The sequence below is a fragment of the Plutella xylostella genome, chromosome 15, assembly GCF_932276165.1.
Source record: "Plutella xylostella chromosome 15, ilPluXylo3.1, whole genome shotgun sequence".
NCBI classification, from domain to species: domain Eukaryota; kingdom Metazoa; phylum Arthropoda; class Insecta; order Lepidoptera; family Plutellidae; genus Plutella; species Plutella xylostella.
Window position 1 is genome coordinate 7,641,084 of NC_063995.1, and position 18,395 is coordinate 7,659,478.

General features: G+C 39.2%; 1 protein-coding gene across 1 annotated transcript in view; it reads left to right on the forward strand.

Moving 5' to 3' along the window:
- Positions 1–16,040, forward strand: part of LOC105386115 (heparan-sulfate 6-O-sulfotransferase 2) — a 57,791-nt gene extending 41,751 nt beyond the window's left edge. The window contains exons 4-8 of the mRNA XM_038108133.2: positions 2,527–2,652; positions 5,060–5,142; positions 6,637–6,881; positions 12,956–13,140; positions 14,369–16,040. Of these exons, the coding sequence (XP_037964061.1) occupies positions 2,527–2,652; positions 5,060–5,142; positions 6,637–6,881; positions 12,956–13,140; positions 14,369–14,513 (784 nt within the window). The 3' untranslated portion in view covers positions 14,514–16,040. The remainder of the gene's footprint in view (positions 1–2,526; positions 2,653–5,059; positions 5,143–6,636; positions 6,882–12,955; positions 13,141–14,368) is intronic.
- Positions 16,041–18,395: the final 2,355 nt, after the last annotated feature.

Genomic DNA, 18,395 nt, shown 5'->3' on the forward strand with positions numbered 1-18,395 from the left:
CCTTGTAATTATTCTTCGCAATTAAGGCTACCAAATAGAGTCACAACACATTTCATTTAAAATTATAATTATCGTGTATTATAGGGCAAACGGTTCGAGTAAATGCATAATAAAAACAGTTAGTATAATAAATTGGAATTCTCTCTTTATCAGAAGGAATTATTTCTGTTGAAAATTTATATTGAAAAATCTATGTGCTGTATTCTTTTTGTAATTGTTAACTTCACCGTAATCTCATAGGAGGTGAAGCGAGCGTGTAGGGACGTACCCTGCAGCCCCACACGGCCATTGTTCCCGGCGGCGGCGGCGAGTGGCCTCACGTCCGAGCGCGATGTTCAATCCACTCCGTTTGTTTGCTCAGCCATTTCATCCTCTTTTTCTCTATTCAATAATTTCCTCTCCATGTTTTTAAAACCTCGCCGTTATTTATTAAAGGAAGCCGGTCTCGCTGCTAAGTTATTTATGTAACTTTCAGTTTGGTAACGATTTATTTATTGCGCTGGTGCGGTAACAATGGGTGCTTTACGGTACTTAATGTCTCGACGGCATATCCGGCCAAGAGCGGAATGTATCCGATAGTGACAAGCCTCACATGTTTTATTCATTGCACTTTACGCTACTGAATACTGCTAGACGTAACCATGTAGAGGATATTTTTTTGACTGCCGTCATAAAATACGAGGTGTTGTTTTGACATGTTTCTCTAGTAGGCTTGCTTACTCCGCGACAACACCTGGCACAATCTCCGACGATATTATCACAAAATGTTACAGTATCGCAGACTGTTCTTATTTCTGAAAATATTACTTAGCCATCCAGTTTTTCTTCATTCTTACTGACCTAACCGATTCGGGCCTCCTACAATCTATCTTCCATTTCCACCCTGAAAAAGTGTGCCAATATTAGAGCCGGTTAGCGAATATAGGTTGCTTCAGCCTCGGCGGGTGTTGATTGGCTGCAGCTCACAGGGCGCGCTAATCGACCCAGTGGCTTGGCTAAGGCCAGGGCGGCAGTCGGAGGCCTGATTTAGCTAACGAGCCTATTCACTGATAGCAACCAAGTCTGACAGCCCTAGCGTGCCCTGCCGCCCTCGACCTACCGATTGTTTCACAAGAGTTAAAGTTTAGAAGACATTGAAAGGGTTATGCGGAATTTATTATGGCCGTTTTCAATACAATATGGAGATGAGTTTGATTCCTCGATTAGTCTAATAGACTAATTTAAAATAAACAAATACGAAATATAGGCACGCCCAGTCTAAGTACTATAAAGATTACCTACATGCGAAAAGATCCTATATTTGTTCATCCCTATTGCTTTATGCCAAAACATATTGCAAACACAGAAAATTACGAATTTTTTCGCCAAATAAGTAGTTTATACTGAATTCCATGGCTACACTAAATAGAACCTGCATTTGTCTAGTTCTGGAATGTTCTTAAATCGCCGCTTCACTGGTAACACTGAATAAAGGCTTTCACACACGGATAACTGGCCAAGCCTTTGAAGCATTCAGCATTCACCCCCGTGCACATCGCACCTCGCCGCTAGTGAGCTCCACTGGTCACAGGGTGTCCAAGAGTAACATAAATGTATGACATGACATGTCTGACGTAAAATGTGCGGCTATGGCTATGTTCGGAAAATAATGTAAAAACTTTTTCGCTGATTCTTTTATGTTTGTTTTTTCTAAAAGGGACGTTTTATGTTATACCTATATCAAAATGTATATATATACTGCAGCACGTTAAAATGTATATAGAGCCACCACCAAGCCACGCTCAGATCAGAACAGACGTTGCATACAGATTGCTCTCTGCGCTGACGGTCAGCTCCGGATAACCGCGACTGCGACTGTGAAACCATCATGGGACACCCTGTACACAAAGTTGTTCGCTCACCGCACGACGCGATGCAAGTGGAAGGGCGTGAGTTATGCGTCGTTACACGCTCGCGTACGCGCGTGAACCATCGTCGGTCCAGACTACTGGCTCGTGAGCAACACATCACTGTGCGTTTCATATGCTCGCCGGATTCGACGGTTATGGCGGCCCGTCGTAACGCAAATGTTTAATGGGCTGTGTGCAGCGCGTATAAATAAACATTCAGATACAGCTTAACGTGATGTGCTGTTGCGATGTTGGATGTGCAATGTAATAAAGTTGGAAGTAAGAGAAGCTAGTGTCCCAGGAGTTACGATATTACAATAAAAGGAATTCAATAGTTTGCGTGGTCTTAAAACTCATGTTTAGCTTGGTTTGACTAGTTAGAATGAGGCATATCCGCCCTTGAACGTCTATCTTCAATTTAAGGACTGTCGTACTGAACATGCAGATTTGGCTACGTATGTCAAGTGAACCAACCTGCTCTTGGTTCGATCACCAAATTCCTCTTTACAATAAGAGAATGATGAAATGGGTTCATCTTGATTCAGGTCTCCAGCCAATGCCTTGCGTCCGAGATGACCCAACATCCCCACTCACCATTATGTTCCGTACTCTAACGCTGGTCTACCCTTGTCCACAGATGCGGGCTGCACGCTGACTTCACGGAGCTGACGGCGTGCGTGGGCACGGAGCTGGACCGGCACGAGGGCGCCGCCGCGCACCGCCGCTACTTCTACATCACGCTGCTGCGCGAGCCCGTGGCCAGGTGAGGCAACCCTAGCTGCACCTGTGGCGGACTCCTAGCCACTAGTTCAGACGATGATCAACAGATGGCGCTCGGAACTCAATACAGAGAAGATGTATGGAAACTACGAAAATTACTATGAAATCCTACATCGCGCATTCGAAGTTTCTCACCTACGCTGCAATATATAGAAATCCCCAACGCTAACCGTTGGGCAGCTGCCTCCTGGATCCTCCCTTTGCATGGGGATGCTCCCACCTCCAGCATCTCCATACACCTAGTGCTGGTTCTCCATTGTCTCTAGATGCGGGCTGCACGCTGTTTCCCTTGTACCGAGTAGAGTGGCGAGACAGTATCCTCGGCCGATACTCAACTAATTAACGGCTCGCAATTGACCGAATGCTCGGCTACTTACTCGGTAGGTGTACTCATAGTTTAACTTCACGGAGCTGACGGCGTGTGAGGTAACCCTAGCATGAAGTAGTGCTAGAGTGGCTCGTGTTATCGGCTCTTATGTACAAACTGGCAAACGTATAAACGTAGGTACGTTCAGGTTGGATGAGGAAGGTCGATGTCATATAAAGTCATCCTTACTTCCTTACTAATATTATAAATGCGAAAGTAACTGTGTCTGTCTGTCTGTCTGTTTGTCTGTCTGTTACTCTTTCACGCCAAAACTACTGAATGGATTTGAATGAAATTTGGTATACATACGGTCTATAGACCCTGGGAAAGAACATAGGCTACTTTTTATCCCGGAATTCCCACGGGAAAACTTTTTAAGACGAAGCGAAGCGCGCGGGAACAGCTAGTATATAAATATAAGTCATATAATATACAAATGTAAATAATACATACGAGATTTTCTAAGCACACAATAGGAGTTTATAGTTGTGTTTTAATGCTTAATTCATATATGAGGAAATATCTTCTTGCCCGTGAATGTAAATTTATGTAAAGTCCAGGAATATTATTATGATAAATTATAAAGGATGGGTATGTGGTGTAATTTGGACACTGCTCCCTAATTTACTTTGTTTGTTCTGGGTTGAGTGCTTGTGTAGACAGATATTTGTAGAGCGAAGTGAAAAATGAATGATTATAATGTATAGCCTACAAATTCTATTGGTTGAGCTTCGTTCGTAAAGTTATTTCTTGAACCGATGAATAAAAAAGAATAATTCTCTTTTCCATTTCCAATTTCCGTCAAAGTTTTCATCTCATATAGGAATACTAAGAAAATAAGTCTGCGATCATTCGGTACAGTCGCGCACAAGAGCACTCCGGTCGGTCAGCCGCCCCCGCGCTGCAGCGGAATAAATAATAAACTACTTTTGCAAACTTGATACATTCGTCCTAAATTTCCCTCCTCTGCTTCGGGGAAAAGCACGTACTGTGTACACTGAATTTTATTACCGCCGACGAGACTGGGCCCCGCTGTGCATAAACAGATGCAGGAGGGCCACTCTATACTAAAGAAAAATGAACGAGAGCTGTCGTGTAATCGGCACGTTTAATACAGAGAGATAGCGTCGTGGCTCGTGCAGCAGCAATGCCAAACTGAGTTTTTCGTCATATAGAGTGACCCCCCATTTTCGGTGCATTTTGTAGAAACTGTTACTCCGGAGTAGAGCCCCTGTGTCGGAGTGGAGGCGGCGCGGGACAATTTCACGGATAGAATGCATGAGGGAGTTGAATCTTTGAACACGATCATTTTATGTTTCCGTCTTGTCTTGTTCTAGCTGGATCGTATGTCTTTTTAATGGAACCAAGATAAAACTGAGGTTTATTTTAAAAGTATCCTTTAAAGTGCACTATGACTAAGTATTTAGATTGTTTCGAAATAGGTATCATATAACTCAGAAACAACGGGAATTATAGCAATTATACCAAATCAATTGATTTATAAAATTTCGTCCTAATAAATAATATTATCTGAAGTCTGTAAATTTACATAAAGCCGATTTGACTTTATCCTGATATTATGAAACTGCTGGCACTAAATCTTATTCTAAACAATAATCTTCAAGAAATCCGATATTATCACCTGTAAGTTGTCGAGGTTTAATATGCCGAGTACTGATGAAATTCCCCCTATACAGGTGTTGCAAAATGGGTATACTAAGCCGAAACCTACGTGTGCAGTATGGTATATCTAAGCCTGGTGACTTTTTACTATGGAGAATGAACTTTTTTTTTCCAGAATATTGACATTTTGATTTTATTTTCGAGCTTAGATATAGCCTAGGTACTTAACTCATTGTTTTAAGTTTAAATTTACTTATAGCTATTAATTGTATCAAAAGAGTTTCATATATTTGCCTTAGTTCTCCACCAAATCAAAGTTTTGGCTGGAAGAAATAGCTTTTTGCCAATGAACACTTACTTTACTTCTACCTATGTAATAATTATAATTTTTGGTCCGCAGGTACTTGTCGGAGTACCGGCACGTGAAGCGCGGCGCCACGTGGAAGGGCTCCCGGCACTGGTGCCAGGGGCGGATGGCCACAGGTATAGCACCAATCAACACTGCTCATCTACAGGGTGCTGCGGTATTGGTAGACTAATCCAAGCGGTGACTCTGGGTGAATCTGAACAAATTTAAATCTACGACTTTAAATTCGCGAAAAAAAATTTTTTGCCCTTTCGTCTCAGTATACCACTTTTGCCGCATCCTGTATTAGGGATAGAGTTTGAATCAAATAATGTTAAGATGAAGCTACTAATGCTACTTAAGCTATTCATGTTCATCATGTATTCATTGATAAAAGCCTCGTATTCATGTTTTTTTTTAACAAGTGTTGTGGAATTTCTGTCATAACATAATGATTGCCGTCAACACGGCGCGCGGCGGTGGCGTCACTGCGTGTTGTAGGTATTCTGTTGACAAAAGTTTTCGCCCCGAGGGCCACAAAATCGGTGCTGCAATTATTGCTAAATAAATGTTCACCGATTACCCGTAGATAGGTTATTCATATAAACTAATGTTTATCCCGTAATGAAGTATATTAAGTATAATTCGTGAGTTTACCCATGTTGCGTTTTTGAACGTGAACGTTATTATCGACACATAAATGATTGTGAAAAAATACTTTAATCATGAAAACCTGCTGAAGTACCCTTTTGTGACCCAGTTTTTTGTGTTGGTTGTCTACAGAGCTCTGCTGGCGCGCGACACCAGTTCACAGCTTCTTTTACATACATATTGCTGGCAACCCTTTGATCCTCCAGGACCAAACGTTATTGCAGCCTTCAGGCCTCTCGGTGGCTTTAATTAAACCTTCCATTCGACAGTGTCTCTCGCCACTCTCATGAAATTAATGGGGAGACGCAGAGCGAATCCATTTGCCAATACCAACCGCAGTAAACATCATTTTGATGATGTAAACATAAACTATATAATTATTTTCCCACACAATATTGCTTCGTTTGAGCTCCACTGCCAATATTAAATTGGAAAATGTGTGCTAGTGATACGGAATACGAATTTAGGTCATAACTCTGACACCATTTCTAAATTCACCCAAATTGGTGGATTTGGATATTGTTTCAAAATAGCGGCTGAACTTTGTGTAAAACAAGCTCACCCTAGTTTCAGTTTGCTTTTCAACAACACGTATGTTGTTATCATAGTAATGTACTTTGTGTATTACTCGTAGTTCTACACCACAGTACCTTGTGGCAGCCGTCCGCTTTGAGTAGAAGTCTACTGCAGATGGTATATTCCTGTATGTTATTTAATATCTCTGCTATTCACAAATACGTAAATATTCTACAATTCGTCACACGACTTTTAGTAACTCGCTAGTTATTTTCTAAAAGAATCGTACGAATCCTTATCGGAATATCAGCCTACCTCTATTTCTCTTTAAACTTCTTGTCAAACACCCAACAGCCTCCCACATAGTAATTGAAATTGAAATGTAATTTATTCGACGTAAAATCTTACAATTATTATCGATAGTTATAACATTACCAGCAGCTGACCGATGACTTTCCTCCTAGGCGCGGAGGTACCCCCATGCTACACGGGCGACTCCTGGCGCGGCGTGACCCTGGAACAGTTCGCGTCCTGCCAGTGGAACCTGGCCAGCAACCGGCAGACGCGCATGCTGGCCGACCTGGCGCTGGTGGGCTGCTACAACGGCACGCTGCGCCACCGCAGCGCCGACAGCGATCGCGTGCTGCTCGCCTCGGCCAAGAGGAACCTGGCCGCCATGGCGTACTTCGGACTTACCGAGTTTCAGAAGGTATGCTGGGATACTGGTATAGAGCCAACAAAAGATGTCCACTGAAAAACGGCAAATTTAAAAATCTACACTAACCACATGGACATCTTTGAAATTTGTCACCTTTTTCAATGGACATATTTTGTTGGCCAAGCTCTAGTCTATATTTATAATAAACAAACGAGTACTGAGTATGTCTTTCACACATTTCCGATATTGACAGAGTAAGATGGGTCATTTGGACCAATAGAAACGCAGTAAAAAAGTTTCGGTACTCGTCTGTTAAAAACAGTGGCTATAGTGAGGTGTTTTTTTACAGTGGATACGAAATAGTGAAATAACTAATAGCATTTTTGTTACGTGCTGGTTTTCTAGAAGAAACATGATTGATCCATAAAAAGGAAAGAAGTCCTCGTGATTCTAACAATAAATAAGCTACAGTAAAAAAATCCATTGCATTAATTAATATTGTACTTGGCTTGTTATCGGAGCTTAATTATAAAATACACCAACCGATATAATTCTGGAGTGCAAAGGAAAATATCCATTAAATAAAATTGGACCGGACCGTGTTGTAAGTTCCGTAACAATATGTTGCCTTCACACATTTCGCTTGTTGAAAAATGCAATATTTTAAATTTAAGTGCGCTGAAAGTGAAGGGGAATGAAATTAATTTTCAGTTTACTATTCAGCATCATGCGTTCCTGTTATGCTATGAACATTATTCATGAAATGTTTTATGTTATTTTGCACGGAATATAATGTGTATTTCTGGGAACATTTCCACGTGTCTTGTTCGCTGAAGCTCTAAAACGTAACGCGTAATTACGTCGGCATTGTGCCTCGCTACTGTTCACCATCCATTCAAATCAAAGTAGATTGTGCCCTCAGTAGTAGCACCCTGCGCCCTGCAGTCTTCCGACAACAAAGCGACTACATCAGTTGCTTTGATCAATCATTCGTTCATTAGTCAGGCATTAATTACATCCGATCTCTATTCAAAAGAACCGAAATATATTCATCATGCTGCCGCAACCGTAATGAAGCCTTCGAATTATAAGCTCGTCTATCGTGAGTGAGACATTAGGAGGTGAATCTATGTGGAGTGCTAGACAGCATTAGCTATTCCAGTTCGGTGAACCCTGTAGATAAGCGCGGCCATTATTTGCACTTGAATCACGGCGGCGTCGTATCTGCGCCGGCATTTGTCACCGCGCGCTCTGCCAAAGCGTCGGACCACATTAGATTACGTCTTTCCTTTTATTTTCTTTAACGCAGCGAGCTGAATGTACTGTGTGTGAGCTGGAAATACGTGACCCAAAAAACTTTGGTCATATGATTTACTGTGGGCAATGCAAGAGGAAAATGTGTACCTGCATGGACCCACCTACGTTTATGTTTGTTGCAATATTTTTAGTTGGTTTATACTGGAACACTAATAGGTTTCACCCGCTTACTCTACAAAGAAAAATATGTATATGCTTCCGAATAATCAATATCCATTCAAGTCATTAATTTATAATATATAAAGCTGGATTACCACTCACTGACTGACTGACATGATTGTTCTCCCAGAAGGAGTCATTTTTTGATATAAAAATGTTTTAGGAAAATGTACAGGGTGCTCGGGTGAGTAGAGAAAAACCTCGACTTTTTAAAAAAAGTTGTAAAAAAAAAAAATTTTTTTTGCTCCTCTTTTTTGGTGACCATACATTTTTTTATATTTCGAGGGTGTATTAAGAGTGTCTGACAGATTATAAAAAAAATATAAAAAAATAAAAAAACAAAATGGCGGCCGAGTTGCAGTGAAGCAAAGTTTAGGGCGTGTCAGACCCGACTTGAGGTGAATTGATCTCCCGGAAGGGGGGGAGGTGGGGGGATGGTGTTTTTTGCAAACGGTGGGGCACATGATGAAATTTATGGGAAAATTCCAAAAAATGATTTTTTTTTTATTGCGGGGGAGGGGAGATGTTTTTATAAAAACGTGTTTTTTCGGGGATTTTCAAAGCATTTTTTTTTTGTGTTCGAGGCATTTGACAGGTTTGACTTGTATGGAGCGGTTGTGTAGTTTGACGAGTAGAGTTGCCATGTGAAATAATTTTCCCCATTTTTAGGGTAAATTTCGAGATTTTCCCCAAAAACATGAAAAGTAGAAATAGGCACTTTTGATTTTAAAATTTGATGCAGTTTTGTCGGAAGGACTCGTACTAATGACATTTGACCATTTTTATTACTTTCGACTGGCAACCCTGAGCAATAGGCGAGAATATATTTTTCCGGATTTTTTTACGTCGACCCAACTTGAGGTGAATTGATCTCCCAGAAGGGAGGCAGGTGGGGTAATGATTTTTTTTGGACACGGTCTGTTGTATGGTGCAGCTTATGGGAAAATTCCGAAAAGTTGAAAAAACAAAATGGCGGACTGCTTTGGCGGCCATTTTGTAAAAGTGACTTTTTTTAACGATTTTTGATTGGATTTTTTACCGATTTAGAGTGGTTGGGGAGATTTGTCTTGTATGGCGCATTTGTGCAGTTTGTTGAGTAGACTATACCTACAAAATAAAATTTCCCCATTTTTAGAGAAAATTTTGAGATTTTCCCCAAAAACCTGAAAAATAGAAATAACCGTTTTGGATTTAAAAAAATGATGCAATTTAATCAGAAAGGCACATACTAATGACATTTGTTTATTTTTATTACTTTCGGCTGGCAACCCTGAGAAATACGGGAGATTATATTTTTTAATAAGTTCGACGTCGATTCAAGTTGAGGTGAATTGATCTCCCAGAAGGGGGGGAGGTGGGGTGATTTTTTTCTTTGTACATGGTTGGATATATGGTGAAATTAATGGGAAAATTCCGAAAACTGCAAAAATCAAAATGGCGGATGAAGCGGTAGCCATTTTGTAAAAGAGAAATTTTACATGTTTTAAGGCTATTTCACCTGTATTCAGTGGTCTGACAGTTTTGACTTGTAGAGCGCGTTTGTGTAGGTGGATGCATTTAGTTTTCTTATGAAATAAAAACTCCCCATTTTTAGGGAAAAAAACAAAATTTCCCTAAAAACATGAGAAATTATACATAAATATGCAATTTTATCGTTTTGTGATGGTCTGAGGAGATTCAAATGTATGGCGCGTTTGTGTAGTTAAATGCATAGATTTTTAATTAATAATAAAAAAACTCCCCACTTATAGAAAAAAAAACAAAATGTCTCTAAAAACATGGGAAAATTTACATAAATATGCAATTTTGTCGTTTTGTGATGGTCTGAGGAGATTCGAAAGTATGGCGCGTTTGTGTAGTTAAATGCATAGATTTTTAATTAACAATAAAAACTCCCCACTTATAGAAAAAAAACAAAATTTCCCTAAAAACATGGGAAAATTTACATAAATATGCTATTTTATGCCTTTGAGATGGTCTGAGGGGTTACAAATGTATAGCGCGTTTGTGTAGTTATATGCATACTATATTAATTTAAAATAAAAACTCCCCATTTTTAGCGAAAAAAAACAAATTTCCCTAAAAAGATGGGAAATTTTACATAAATATGCAATTCTATCCTTTTGAGATGGTCTGAGGGGATTGAATGTTTAGCGCGTTTGTGTAGTTAAATGCATAGAATTTTAATTTAAAATAAAAACTCCCCACTTTTAGAGGAAAAAATATTTTGCCTAAAAATATACAAAACGTAAATCAACTTTACCACATTGTAAGTGCCGAGCGCAGCGAGGCCATAGTTCTTCTACAAGCTATACCAAAATAAAACCAGCCGAGCGCAGCGAGGCACCCGACAAGTAACCCTGCCATAAAGGAAAGAAATCCGAGCGAAGCGAGGCATTACGTATCATAGTTATCAATATCAAGAAAGAAAAACTACGGGAAAAGTCCCGTTTAAGAAGTGGAAAGCCGAGCGAAGCGAGGCAAAACAACCTAAACCATCAATCTAAAATCTAGAGAGCCGAGCGGAGCGAGGCAAAACTACTGAAACCAACATCCAAAAACCCGAAGAGCCGAGCGAAGCGAGGCTAAAGTACAATAAACAGCAAGTGCCTATGTAACTGCAGAGCCGAGCGAAGCGAGGCAAAACAACCGAGACTACCATTCTGAGAGCTGGAGAGGAGCCGAGCGCAGCGAGGCAAAACAATCCAAACCACCACAAAACAACCACTGAAAAGCCGAGCGCAGTGAGGAGAATACAACTTAAGTATAACCTTACCGTAAAAGAGGAGCCGAGCGAAGCGAGGCAAAACAAAGCAAACCACCATACCGCAAACCCTGGAGAGCCGAGCGAAGCGAGGCAACACTACTCAAACCCTCGTCACCACAACTATATTCCTAACCTGAGAGCCGATTGTGGCAAAGAAATATACCTTGAATGTATAAAAAAGAAAGACAAAGGTTTCGGCGCGTTTATAGTTCTAATTACGGATCATATTGAAGTAAAAAAAACATAGTTCTGTAAAAAATAGCCTTAAATAGCAAACCCACGTAAGAAATTTATGAATACTTAAAGAAAACCTGTGTATTTCGTTGCTATGAAGAAGTTTCTATTCAGGACAGAGTAAACTAATAATCGAGACGCTAGAAAAACGCGCGAATGGAGGTGACTCAGATTTATGAGGCGTTAAAGAACCCAATATTTGTACACAAAACGATGTCGGCTCGATAGTACGTAAAGTTTACGAAATCATTTTTTTATATATACATAGATCAGTTTCTCTACCGTATTTGTGTGATCCGTAACAGGAACCAATTTTTTTGAGTACAAGAACGGGATGAAGGGGTGGGAAATGGTCCAAATTTTGGATGCGTCTTTAACTTGAACCCCAGAAAGATCCGCTACGTTATTGTAGGTAAAGTATACCTTATCTTACCAAAATTCATACTCAAAACTTTATCTCACTTGAAACTAAATCATCACCCCTTTAATAAAGAAATTCATAGTAAAAACAGTTTTAAGGCCTTACAAAACGCAAGAAAGATTTGCTACGATATGTTCAAGTCAATATCCTGCTGAAAACGAAATTCATACTGAAAACTGAATCTCACCTGAAACAAAATCATCAGTACCCCTTTAATGAAGAAATTTATAGTAAAAACAGTTTTTAAGGCATAAAAAAACGCAAGAAGTATTTGCTACGGTATGTTCAAGTCAATATCCTGCTGAAACCGAAATTCATACTGAAAACTGTATCCCCCCCTGAAAAAAAAATCATCAGTGCCCCTTTTATAACGAAATTCATACTGAACACAGTTTTTAATCCAAAACAAAACACGCCAAAGACTTGCTACGGTTTTTTCAAGTCAATACCCTGCTGTAACCGAACCAGAAGCATCAAAGCCCCGCGCGGCTGCTTGCAGCCCGCGCCACAACGCGACCTCTAGTTCATTTATAAAGGCACTGATTGTTATTAATTGTCCGCTGGTTTAGTTCTTAATTCAATTAAGCTCCCGCCGACTCCACATTAGCCAGTCTGATCTCATTTCTTTAACCTCCCGACGACGTGTCATCGCATCAGACAGAATTAATTCCACTTTGCACTTTGCTAAAGTATAAATTTAGTTGCAACTGCACTGACCTCGACTAGCCATTATATGGCTGCTTTTGATTGGATAATTTTATCGCTATCATTGATCGTAGCGGAAAGTTCCGGACCTTTCCACACATTCATATTGAGCATGTTTAGATTGTATAGCTTGTACCTAAGCAATACAATTTGAATGAGTTGGGTAGTTCACATAATTTTGCTAAATATACATAAACTTTGACCTGGAAACAAAAAAAATGAACATATCGGCTTTCTTCTGTCTATCTCACCATCATCATGGCTAAACCTTATGGTCATGAGCTGTAATTTAATTAAAGCTTGCTTTTTCATTTCACTGTTCGGCTTTTTCATTGAAAAGTCTCGCTAAATAAGGCCAAAATTTCAGCTAAGTAAACTTTTACTCCATTTTACAGGCAACCTTATTCTATGCATTATATTCTGAGAGGGGGTGAAGCTCCTGTACGTGGCTCTCTCGAGTGGAACCTTACATATTGTAGCACCCAGCAGGCAACCCTATTAACCCTCTCCACCTGCCCGCAGATCTCGCAATACGTGTTCGAGGAGACGTTCAACCTGCGGTTCGCGGTGCCGTTCCAGCAGCACAACGCCACCGTGTCGGGCGCCACGCTGGCCGGCCTGGCGCCCGCGCAGGTGGCCCGCATACGTCGGTTGAACTCCCTGGATCTGGAGCTGTACGAGTTCGCCAGGGATCTCATGTTTCGACGGTGAGTGAGACACACTATCACTAATGCTAAAGATAAAGAATAATTTGGATAACACACTGACAACAACAACAACAACAACAAAATACAGGAAATAATACAAAACAAACACAACAGGTTTCTTTCCAGCGTGTGAAAAAGGTACCAGCTCAGCATGTGCTGTAGACAATAAGGCCACAGCGCTTATTTCACCTGGCCATTATTAGGTAACCTCAAGACCTAAAAAGCAAAGTAGCTTTTCGCGACTATCTGTGTACGCTTTGATGTTTAAAGCTACACAAAGGGTTTTGACGCGTTTTTTTTTTATATAGATAGAGTTGATAGAAACTAAAATAAGGCTCGACCGGCGGCAGCTCTGTAGATCTCATTTATCATTTTATACACCAGTTATTGTAGTGATGAGAAAATGCAGATGCGCTTGTCTAACTAGCCGTATGCATTTGATATCTGGATATAATTACATTACACAACATTGTTCTATTTAGCTTGATGCATTTCGTAAACAAATGCTTCTATCTTAACGACTATCGACAAATTAAGGTCTTCACACTCATATTTCATCTAATCTCATTAGAACGTGTCTTTATCAGTATTCGAACGGAGAGCTATTATGCGTTGTGAATGGGCTCGGACCTCTGAACCTTGCATCTCAGTGCGCGCGGCGTCGTCGCGGCCCATTCATAGCGAGCACGCGCGCCGCCGCTACACATTGACACTGCCCGTTTATGCAATTCGCATTCGACATCGTGTTTATTCAGTCGGCGGTGGCGTACGTCCCGCACGGGGTAGGTACGACGCACGCACGCCACGCGCAATGGCGCGGCAACTCCATTCCGAAATTGAATCGTGCGCGCCTGAATTATGCACATACGATTTGCATGATATCGCACTTTCGTTCCATATTCGAATCCGACAAAATCCAAGATTACGCGATACAGCGCTATCGGTGTTGAATGGAAATGGCGAGTTTGCCAACTTTTCACTGTAAAATCGCTCGCCGATATTTGGACAGTGAAACTCGCTCGGCGCTTTCGCAGTTCGTTTTGTGTTGTAACACGAATGAAAAACGTGTATTGTGTTTTGATATTGGATAGCTCTAACTGTAATTAAAATGTTTCCATTGAGAGATAGCAGCGGCACTCGGCCCGAAGTGGCACTCTAAACAATGGCCGGTCGTCGGGAGTAATTGTAGCGACATGCGAGTAAACAACGTGTATTTCTGTTTGGTCAGGTTCGAAGCGCTGAAAAAGCGGGATTCCGATTTCGAGTACCGCTGGCGGCACCTGGGCGAGGTGTCCCCGCGGAGTGGGGTCACGCAGTTCGACTGGGACAGCAACCTGGAGGACGCCACCACGGAGCGGTACCGCGGCAAGTAGGTACCGGGCCAGCGCCCAGCCCTAGCGCCCCGGGTCCCGAGTCCGGCCCGGCCCAGCGCCCTGGGTCCCGAGCCCCGCGGCTGGCGGCTCGCGCGCCTGCCCCGCACAGACCGCGCGCAGCCGCCCGCCCCACGCGTCGACGTCATGTAGCCAACCGGCTTCCCTGTAAGAACACTGTCGACAGTCAAATCAGTTTGAGTGAATTCGAAGTAGGCATTTAAGTTGGATGTTGTGGCGAGGCAGCTTTGCGATATTACATTTACTTTGTGTAGGTGTCGCGGTGTATTATATTGTGAATGATGGATGTGTTTTTTATACTTAGTTACTTACATTTATTTAATTAAGTGTAATTTGTCTTGTACCAACATGGACCGATAAAAGCAGCTATTTATACCTAAAATATGGCTTGAACTTGATAATGCTCTCTGATCGGGCACTATTATCGTCCCAGTGAAAATTTGGTTCTATAAAATCTTGTTTTAAAACATTGGAGTGTTTTAAGAGTGCTGTAAGTCCCTCCTCAGTGTATATTATGTATACGTGTTATGTATGAGAGGTTATGTATGATTGTTGTTAGCACACAGGGTAGGTAGGCATCCAGGATGAACCCAACGAAGATGTAATCTCTTTAGTCTTATAGATATGTTGGTTTATAGACTACCTGTACATAGTGTATTATAGCTATTATAATAAAAAAAGTTGCATTGCTAAATTTTAATACTGCTTTTGATTGATCGAAACTGCAAGTGTATAGCATGTTAAGAATAAAATAAAAGTTGTGTGTATTTAAAAACCAAAGATCAAAATGTTTTATAGGCCCTTTACAGTTTTTAATTTGAACAAAATAATTACTTTTTTCAGATAGATGTTTGTTTTTATTGTATTACTTTTGTAGCATTTTTAAAATATTTTGTATTTAAATTGTGCATTTATGTCTATCACTAAATTTAATTATGGTCCTTTTATTACTATGTTCTTAGAAACTATAGCTTTAAATTATTCAATTGTGTTCTACAAGTTGCACTTGTTGTTCATTTTAAAAATATGTTTTAGGTTAAAATAATATGGCTCAAGCATGTGTAGCAAAGAATGTACCTACCTGTTTATTAGATACATTATATCTGAAAGAAATGTGCCACAAATCACTCTGAGAAAGGTTTTTCAGTTACCAAGTTGCCATAACAATGTAGGAACATGGTTTGCCCATCACTGGAACTCCCCAAAGAACAAAAGTTTACTTTCTTCAACAGTTAACTCGAAGTAAGTTTGGACGTTTTGTCTGAAGTGAATAAGAACAAGTGTTTTAAAAGCTGTATTTTTATGTACATTATAATTATCTATTACGTATTTCGTAATATTTTATAAGATGGATCGGTGTTATTCTAGTGAGTTATTATACTTTTAATAAATGAAATTTTGTGTTAACGCTTTTCAAATACCTAACCAACATAGGTATTACACATTTTCTTAAGTCGTATTACATGTAAATAACTTGCATACCTATGTATTTTTTATATCAAGTAATAATCAATGAATTACTTTATTTACGCGTACTCGTAATTACAGTAGTTAAATGAAATAAATGTTGAAATATTACCTATCTGCAGTGGTGTGTAGTTATGACGAATTATCAATAGTCCAAACGGATACCCAATACAAACTGATTTCAGAGAAATATCTACAACAAAATTGAACGTGAATGAAAGCCCTGTAATACACAATTTAGTAATCAATTCGGCGGGCCCGATATTTAATTGGCTTAATAAATATTGTCTGTCTTTTGTTTGTAGGTTTATCTCGTTTGCTGTGTACATAATGGTTCTATGAAATGGTAGGAATTTGTAAAATTACGTATATATAATTATTTTAGTATATTTTCCTTGAACCTTTATTCCGATTCAGGCGGCTACCGTGGCTTTGCGGATAAGAATACTGAGATACACAAAAAGTATCACATAATATGATACATCAGTAGTAGCTATAGCAGTCGCTAGGTTATGGAAAATCCCCAGGTTGTACAGATAAACGTTCCTTACTTTATTTTAAAATGGATGGGTGTGATTTTATATTATCATTTTAATTATGGCGAACGAAATCCACATTGTTTGCCATAAATATAGAAACGATTCATCCATCCATAGAAACAATATGTTTTTTGTTCTATTTTTATTGCATGCTTGTGTTGTGTGGAGTGTATCATGTACCTAGCGGTCTCTTGACAATAAATATATGTATAAATATAAATATAGTTCCATCACGAGACATTCTAACTAGGAATAGGCGTATAGGAAGTACATACCGACTCTTAGAGTGCTTACAGATTTCGAGCATTTACATTACATTTTAATTATTTTGCTGTATAGTGCATACTAATTGTTATTCTACCAACTTATGTACCTACAACATAAATCTTTGTTTATATCTTATCAAATTATTGGATTCCCCATTTACCTAGATAGTGATCTAAGTATTTAAGTATTTTGTTATTATGGTATGTAAAGAAACAATAATAAAGCTCGGTCGTTTGCTAAGTGGGAGTAGGAAGAGGCACAGACCTAACACTAGAGTGAGATAGCATATATATTCACATTTGCTTCTCATTAAAGACAGATTATTTTAATTTTATTTTATTCTATTCTTACAAGTATAATTTTGAACTAAATGCATTTATCGGTAATACAATACGAAACAGCTTCTACATAATTTATTTACATAATGGTATATTGTTACATATAAGGTAAGCCCTGTGATAAAAACCATGTATTACACCCATCAGGCAGGTCATGAAATAAAACACTTGGCAAATTAATGTAAATTCATGGTATAAAAGTTTCAGTAAGTTGCTTTCAGAGAAAACTTTTGTAACGTTTGGTGTATGTATTTGAATTTCTATGTGCTATATTGAATTGTTCATCTGGTTTTCAATCTAGCTTTTCATCCCCTGATTACCGTCATTTTTTTAATATTGTTATCTGTTTTTTGTATAAATTCTTAACGATTCACTTTTAAATGGAACACAAATTATGTTTGACTTTTTAATTTGATAAGTACATAATTATTATTTAAAATTTTCAGCTACAGCCACGGTAACTAACAACTTTTATGTGTAGTGGATCTAAATAAGTCGTTACCTTAATAAATAATATGAATGGTAGGTACATTTTATTTTTTTAAATGTCCTATTTGTAATGTATCGAGCTGTTATACTACCTATTAAATACAATTATACATATTCCATTTTAGTTGATAACAACCATACTTATTACTTATGATCAGAATTTAAGGGTTTGCGTAAATACTTTGAGATAAGTCCCAGCTTTTTTTTAACATTTACACACATCCACACTTAAGGTAAAGCAAACATAAAATAACAATTTGCTCGTAAAAAGAACAAGAGTGCTCCTACTCGTATGATTTCTTATGATTAACCTTCATACATGTTCTAACGGGTATCATAACTTATATTATGCTTATACCTAAACTGTACGTAACATGTAAATTAAACAGTTGTTTATGTAAAGTTTGTAAAGACGTTAAACCCTCGAACTTACACACAATGTATGTATAATTGCACTATGGTGCCTGTCGCATAGTACCAAAAGTTAGTATTTAGTTTTTTAAGTTCCCGACTGAACCAAAACATAGTTTATAGTGTGTTAACGGACACCGAGTAATAAAAAAGTGAAAGGAACTAACGACTTTTATTGCACCCCCTGTCTATACCAACTAAGCTTTATTTACGTTGCGTCAAGAGTCATTACGAAGGAATATGTGGTCATTCAGACGCCGTAAACACGGTAACTTGGAGACGGAAATAGCTAAAAGCCAATTAATGGTTCGAAACACGCACAAAAACCAATATGCCGCAAACCGCAGGTTTAA